The sequence below is a fragment of the Denticeps clupeoides genome, chromosome 11 (genome assembly GCF_900700375.1).
Source record: "Denticeps clupeoides chromosome 11, fDenClu1.1, whole genome shotgun sequence".
NCBI classification, from domain to species: Eukaryota; Metazoa; Chordata; class Actinopteri; order Clupeiformes; family Denticipitidae; genus Denticeps; species Denticeps clupeoides.
In genome coordinates this window covers 1,399,447-1,407,497 of record NC_041717.1, presented here as the reverse complement: position 1 = coordinate 1,407,497, position 8,051 = coordinate 1,399,447, and the positions used below count along the sequence as shown (strand labels likewise).

Sequence of the window (8,051 nt, the reverse complement as noted above, 5' to 3'; positions counted from 1 at the left end):
GTTAAGTGAGCATGCTTAGATGGACTGGGGAGATTATTGAGAAGAAAATGTGATGTGGTGTCCTGTTAGTCTAAAGGTCCTTGTGCTGTAATGAAATGCTAGGCGAAAAAAACAAAGGTTTCATAATGGCCTTGAAGTTCCCCCTGTGCAGGATTGCTGAGTGGTGATGGTGGCAGGGAAGATGACACCAAGTGGATTAAAAAAAACATTAAAAAGTTCGTAATATGAACACAATACTTTAACCATGAATACATTTCATATACATTTAATATTTCACATAACTTAGTAAATCATTTAACATTTTACCAATACTCCCCTCTCCAACACAATGCCATGGTAAGCTCCTAGCTCCGCCCCTTCCCCAATACCTGGGAAAACCATCCCTGCAGTCTATTCACTTCTGGAATTTTAGCAAGAGCTATACAGTCAGTGAAATATTACCAACATCCAGCTGCTTGGTGGGTTTAGTACCAGGTAACAGACCTTAGCTCTGTTACAGGCCTCATAATACGGTACACCAGGAACACGACTGAGAAGGATGCGTTCCCAGGATTTCATGTTGAAGAATATTTCTGAATTACACACCAATTATTGCCATATACAGTACAGGCAAATGTTTGGACACACCATCTCATTCAATGTGTTTTCTTTATTTTCATGCCCATTTACATTGGTAGATTCTCACTGAAGGCATCAAAACTATGAATGAACACATGTGGAGTTATGTACTTAACAAAAAAGGTGAAATAACTGAAAACATACTTTATATTGTAGTTCCTTCAACATAGCCACCCTTTGCTCTGATTAATGCTTTGCACACTCTTGGCATTCTCTCGATGAGAGTAGTATGTATCGTACACTTTATGTCAAAAAATGATTGATGGCTCATCATAAATGTTAAAAATGTTTGATTGATATCCTTCCCCTCTCTCTCTCTATCTCCCTGTCTCCCACACACCCACTCCCTTCCCATTTCCCCAGACATTCTCCCCCAGTTGACACACAGAGCAGGAGACGTATTTTAACAATCCACATACATATGAATAGAATTATTATTTTTCTAAAAAAGAATATTAAAAAAGCATTGTTCATTGTGTAAAAAAAAACAGTTGGTCTTAAACATTATCTATTCATAAGTATGTTCATTGGGTTCAGGTCCGGTGACTGTGGAGGCCAAGTACATAACTCTACATGTGTTCATTCATAGTTTTGATGCCTTCAGTGAGAATCTAAATGGGCATGAAAATAAAGAAAACACATTGAATGAGAAGGTGTGTCCAAACTTTTGGCCTGTACTGACCGTACTGATTCCATTTTAGTGCCCAGAGCATCTGTAGACGCGCCTCGTTAAATCCCCCCCTCTACCGGCGACATTGTAGTATTGCAGTCGCGGAGCAGGATTTAAGGTGGAACCGATAATTCGACTGAGGCGCTAATTCCACCTCGGCGGTGACGCTGCGCGTGCGTCAAACGTCACACGCGCATCAGGTGACGCTCGTGAAGTTTCCAAATCGGAGCTGCAATTTAATAATTTGTTTAAATACAAGACGGTATTAGATCGTCTGGGGCTCTCTGGTTTATTGTCTAACTCAATAAGACAGCAGCTGTTATTATTACTGAGGTTAGGCAGGCATCCCTGGAGGTTTACTTTCTGTTTCTGTATATGTGTATATATATGTGGTGTATTTGGGGTTCTGCACCACCTTCTCCCATCTGTAATGCAGGAAGGGAACTGGTTAGCCCGAGGAATGTGTTGCTTTTGTAGCAGGTATAATTTATTGCTATTCAGCTCTATTCTAACCTCATGTTTAGTATTCTGAGCTCGTCCACGCTCCCCACTTATCCTACAAACTGCCTACGAGCCCTGAAGCAACTGCAGCCAGTAAGGAACGTCTGCAAACAAATTAAAAGCAGCAGAAGACGTGCTGACGGAGAGAATGTGGCAGACTGTTGCTTCCATGCTCATCACACTGCTTTTTCACGGTAAGAACAATCATTTGCATGCGTTTTTAATTAAGCAAACTGTATTAATCAGGGTTTCGGGGCTGTTGCACGAAGTTGTGATAGCAAATATGAAGGGACCCTTCAATAAATATTCAGTTACACACTTTTCAGTCGAATGCCGGTCAGCTGGGAGTTTTATACAATTTTTAAATAGGTCATGAGAACTTCTGAGAGGACAAACTTATGACTTTAAGACTAAGAACTATTTTTGAGGTGATGAAGACGAGACGTCAGTGCTGGTCATATGACGATAACTATAATGAAATCTATCGTGTTGACTAATTAAATTGAGACTAAATATGGTTTACAAGATGAAATCTATTTTAAAAATGTTTCTTCATTTGCGTCGACGACGAGACGACGTTATTTCATCTTTCCTGTATCTCCCATCATCACAGTAGCGCCTCAATATGAAACAAGTGCATCTCCCCTGGGTCTTAGAACCTGTTACTTTACCAGCCAATCAAAAAAGGGCCTAGTCAATAGCCAATCAAATGGCAGTATTGTCTCTTCAAGTACAAATTCAGTCATCTTCTATTTTAAAGTTACAACAAATTCCTAAATTGTTTGACACAAACAATGACAACTTGACTGCCATTAGAGAATGTCTATAGCCCGAACTTTTACAATCACACTCTTACCCGTCTTCAGAACTTTACCTGCTATTTGGGGGTGCATCAACAAATGTGCCGCAGGGTCCATAACCTTGTTTTAATTATGAAGTGGGTTTTACTAAAAGAAAATGTTGCTTTTGTCTGTTCTAGGTATTTGTACTATACTAGATTAAAATACACATTTCATTGACTAAAATTATACTTAAATGTCTTCAATTCTTGTTAACTAAAACTAGAACAAAATATTAATGGATAATTCTGACTAAAATAAGACTTAAAACGCGACTGAAACTTTACTAGACTAAAACGAGTCTGGACATCTGGACTAAAACGACAGCTCGACGGAAAGACTAAAACAGGCCACCAAAAACCGCTTTATGTCATTAAGCCACTTTCAGACCAAATTGTTTTGTAAGGCGTGTGTACATGATGCGCAGTCTTTTGCTGCGCCCAGCAAATCAGAGCTCCACTGAAAATAAGACTTAGACTCAAAAACCTTTCTCCTGCATGTGTTTTATTATTAGTTGTGTGTATTAATATGACGTGGTGGTGAGACTACTTATGGATTAATGCAGTAACATGGTTAGCGATCAGAGCAGTGCGACATAAAAAGCTCAACAATGACGATAGATGAGGAGAGAGGAAACTGGAATAATATCAGTCACAGAACACTTGTTCTTCGTGGCATTAAAATCTTTTAATTTTTATGAAAATGATTTTCATTCAAGATTTTGAGTTTTTGAGTCCTTATGAACTGAATATTACAGGTAAACGTATTATTTACATAAAAGTATTTCACAGTTTAATTATCATTATTTATTATTTTTACATTTTATTTTACGTTTTATTTTTTCCCCCTTTCTTAACTAATTCACCTTTTTTCATATCCTTATTACAAACTATGAAATCTGACAAAGAACAAAAGTGGCCAAGATAATTTTTTGAAAATAGATATATGAGTGCCTTCAGTATTGCTGCAGAGGTTGAAGGGGTCGAAGGTCAGAATCAGCTGCATCATTGCCTAAAATTATAAAATTACTGACATTTATTATTCAGTGATGTACTTATCTATTTAACTTTTGCATTCATATCCCTCCTTTGACAAGGATGTGTTGCCATCTGGCTTTAAGTTCCAGAATGAAAGTTTCATCCAAGTTGGTTGTTTACCTGTCAGCACACTCTGTACTCAGAGTCCTGTCCCCAAGTCTACTTGTGACAGTGTACTACCCCCAGTTTCTTCTCCCAGGTCCTGCAGCGGGCCTGATCCTCAGGAACGAGCAGCTATGGAAGTGTGTTGGGGTGAAGAGGGACCAGAGCCAGGCTGCCGTGATGTTACGGGACTGCCAGCCAGGCTACGCCCATCAGGAGTGGGAGTGGCATCCAGAGAGCGGCTCTCTCAGCAGCATGCTGAATGGAGAATGCCTGAGTGCCCCAGGGGGGCAGGAGCACGAGGCGGTCCAGCTGCACATCTGTCAGGACCGGAGTGAAGGGCAGATGTGGAGCTGCTCAAAGAAAGGCCACTTGACACTGCGGGGGACTGGCCTCCACCTCAGCGCCAGGCCTGACTCCCACAGGATCTTCCTGTCCAGGGATCGTGGGCGGGCCAGCAAGTGGAGAACTCTGGACAATGATACAGTGTGCAGCAATGCTGGTAGTGGTGACAGTAAGCAGCACCGTCCTCAGCAACCTCACCTGACAACCATCCAGACACATACGACGTTTCCGACTCATCTCAATCTCAGTAAGTATCTGGTCACCTTGCCTGAAAACGCAGATCAAACTCGCTTTTCCATAACCCTGCAATAGAGAGACTCCTGAGAGGAAGGATGAGGATGACTGATGTGGGAGACGACCCTTGCTCCGAGACCCATTATCTTCTGCGGCTGCATGGTGCAAGAGTGGCTGTCAGTTCAGAGTTTGGTTCCGGGGTTGCATGCATGCGCTCATGCATTACGGTTAGGGCTTTGCGCTGCGCCGAATAGGACGTTCGCACGTTCGAAATACAGACGAACACAAAGCGGGAATGGAGGAAAAGCTGATCTTATCGGTCTCTAAGATTAGAGACCTGCAACACCACGTTATCATCTTGCCAGGGGGTGTATCTGTACGCATGTTAGGAGGGGAGGGATCCCGACCTCCCATCGGCCTGCCTCCCCGATGCCCCAGGGCGTCACCAGCGATCCAGCCTCTCGCCCACTGACGTCTCCAGCAAGCCAGCATGTCTGCGCATGTGTCCTACAGCAACCCTGATATTAACCGATGGAGCAGATTCAAATCACGATTCCGGTTTGGGTTCGATATGTCGTTCAGCCCTAATTCTATCTGTTTATTTCTGTAAATCTGTAAATTCATCTGACAGTAAATGTTGGTTTATTCTTGCTGGCGGGTGGCACAAATTTATTATATGGGTTTTATGGTCTGAAAATATGACGGATGTTAGCAGGGATGTAGTGAGAGCATGAACACAGAGGTGAAACAGATCTCTGCTTTCTAGAAAAACATTGTCTAAGATGAATATGTATTTATTTTAAATACTTTCTACTTTTACTGACACAACTAGGAAAGTATCTGCATGTATCTAATGACACTGAGTGTGTGTGTGTATAAATGAAATAGTGTGCGTTTACAAGTTTCAGTGACCCAGACAGTTCTGCTACGCTCACATTTCCCCCTGACAGGCATAATGTCTTCCGATTACAGCAGCTGAGGGTGACGTCCTGGTGACTGTCCAACCTTGGGAAAATGTGAACCCCGAGCAGCCCACCCTCACTTCCTTCACAACAGATTATGGTGGGTGAATTCAATTATTATATGAAGCACATCAACAAAACTTCACCAAAGTCTAAAGAAAAGTACTAAGAAAGGTGAAGGAATCAATCAAGTTTACAAAATGACAAAATGTGCATTGTGGAATATTTAGCCAGAATCCCACATAAACCAATACTCACTAAACTAATGATCAGATTTGAATCAAAAATGGAAATAAACATATCACCTAATTAAATTGCTGTACGTGATGTCTTTCAGTTATCAGGTATTGTTAAAAAAAAGGCAGAACAACCATTGTTATTAAATGATAAAGAGTCTAATACTGTAAGTGTTAACTTCATAGGATTAACTAAATAGAATTGTTGGAGGTTTGGTGCGATTCTGTTCAACCGATCATCTAATCAGCAATTCACCATGTTGAATATGAACTTATTTTCTCCAGGGCAATGTTCTAATCGTAATAAAGCGGCGATATGGAGATGAATTGTCTCCATAAGGTGGCAGCAGAGGACCTGCCATGTCTGATGTAGCTGGTTTTCAGTATCACTGACGTCTGTGTTGGACAGGAGTGGGCTGGCAGGTAGCCATGGTGGTTCTGAGCTCCCTCGCTCTGCTCCTGGGCCTGGTCATCCTGGTTCTCAACATTTACCACAACAGGTGAGTCTGAACTCCGCAGTTCTGTAGATGTGTAGCCGAGGAGTGTTGGTCCACGCGTCTTTCTCATCTCAGGGGGAAAAAAGTGGTTCTTCTGAAGCCCTGCACCCGGACCACTGCTTCGCCTGTGCCCCATGATCGGACTCCCCTCACCAAGAGTCCAGTGGCGCCCCACCGCTCGCCCAGCCTGCAGCGAGGGGAGATCCTGATTGAGTGGAAAGACGGCACCGTCACGCCACTTTTCGACTCCGGCCTGTGCTCCACCAACTGAGCTGCTCGTGCCGCTGGAAGGGATGTGTTTATTTGTGAGTGATGCACGATAAAACCACATCGCTCTGTGAAATTCTAATGCAGACCAACCCCAAGACCCTTCTAGAGTTATTTTTAGGGTGAACACTCACTCACTCCTCAAACGTTATATTGAAGGGCTTTTCGAACAAACACTCATAAACCAAATTCCTGCGCTGCTTTGAGAATTCTGTACTCTAACAAAAAGTGGATCATGGGTAAGCCAGCGGAATCTGTAGTCAGATGTTGAAAGCTCAGTGGGCTCTGTGTGTGTGTGTGAGTGTGTGTGTGTGTGCATACCCATGCTAACAGTGGAGTCCGTTTAAGAAATATAATATAATTTACTCATCTTTAATAGAACTTGCCATATTTTTTGTTTCTTTTGTTAGTTTTAATCTTAATCTGCTTGCAAGTTAATTTATGGTGCAAGTTATTCTGTAATATTAGTACATATAATACTGTAATCTAATATAGCACTGGCTGCCTTTTTCATCTGCATACCTCTCAATAAATGGCATTCCTTTTTGCATACACTAAGTGTAGAAGGTCACCTTCTGGAAATCTTGACGCCTTCCATACCATGACGAACAACAGGCTCCATGACATGTTGGGACCCATATTCCCTGCTCTGCATGCATATGATGAGATGGCAGGAGTGAGTTCCTGTGCTGTGTCAGGACACGCTGCTGCGCACCTGCATTTTTGGACATGCGTGTGCATGCTTGGGTGGAGGGACTATGTAAACCAGGACTTCTCAGACCATTTGACAGTGACGCCCACCTATAGAACGTGTCAGAGCCAACAGGAGTGCCACCCATATGTCGACTCATATTCAAACACTGGTATAGATAAAGCACATTCACAAAAATCCATTCAAAACAAAATACCACGATTTATGAGTGGTTTAATAGTGTTTTCTGCAGTAGATGTCAGTGCTGGATTTTGTGTGTCTGTATCACATTTTCCACTGATATTTTTTTAATAAAAGAAAAGAAACAAGTTCAATATTACGGTTGAGTTATACACACAAGACATGTGTCAACAAGTGGAGAGCAGGTTTATGAAGTTATGAAAATGGGCATGTCTTCCTTCAGACTTTTGCCTTCAGGTGCAGCTCCTCCGCTCCTACAGCCAGCGAAGAAAATCCAGTCAGGCCACTCCAGTCTGCAGACTCCCAGCCCGCTGTGTTTTTGTTGATGTCTCGCTCATTACCTACTGGCAACCAAGCCAGGAGCCGATAATTGCAACACAAGGATGTCGTGCCCTGCCCTTTCCCTTGAAACGCACCAGGAAATGAAGCTGCTATGCGGACGTTGTAGATGATATCACGCCACGGGGATGAGGGGTGGGGAAGAGGATGGAGACCGATCGTGTTCTGTGAAATTCAGCACTACGTCACACAGCTGCACATCGCCACTAGTATATGGAATTCATCTTACTCCTGCTTGTGTTTTTAGTTATGTTGCAATTCACTTTTTCACACATACAGTTCTTTGCAAAATCACTAAACAAGTAGTGTAATCAGTTTTGTTAACATAAAAACCCTGTAAAATATTGATCAAATATTAATTCACCTCATCTGTTTGTTGCAGAATTAAATAATGACATTATATGTATAGAGAAAGAGACAAAAAGTTACACAGCAGAAATACAATAAGGTTTTACATTTACGGCGTTTTTTAGACGCCCTTATGCAAAGTCACTTACAATCAGTAGTGACAG

The 8,051-nt window shown here is 42.1% G+C and overlaps 1 protein-coding gene across 2 annotated transcripts; it reads left to right on the top strand.

Annotated features, from left to right (window-relative positions):
• The first annotated feature begins 1,494 nt into the window (after positions 1-1,494).
• Positions 1,495-8,051, top strand: LOC114799814 (uncharacterized). Of its 2 annotated transcripts, none has more exons than XM_028996691.1 (6): positions 1,495-1,983; positions 3,865-4,359; positions 5,319-5,408; positions 5,954-6,044; positions 6,117-6,346; positions 7,438-8,051. In XM_028996691.1, exons 1-5 carry the CDS (start codon positions 1,938-1,940, stop codon positions 6,310-6,312), a joined length of 918 nt encoding a protein of 305 aa, XP_028852524.1. In that variant the 5' UTR covers positions 1,495-1,937; the 3' UTR covers positions 6,313-6,346; positions 7,438-8,051. The 2 variants fall into 2 exon arrangements, with proteins under 2 accessions (XP_028852524.1, XP_028852523.1); XM_028996690.1 differs by having other exon boundaries at positions 7,424-8,051.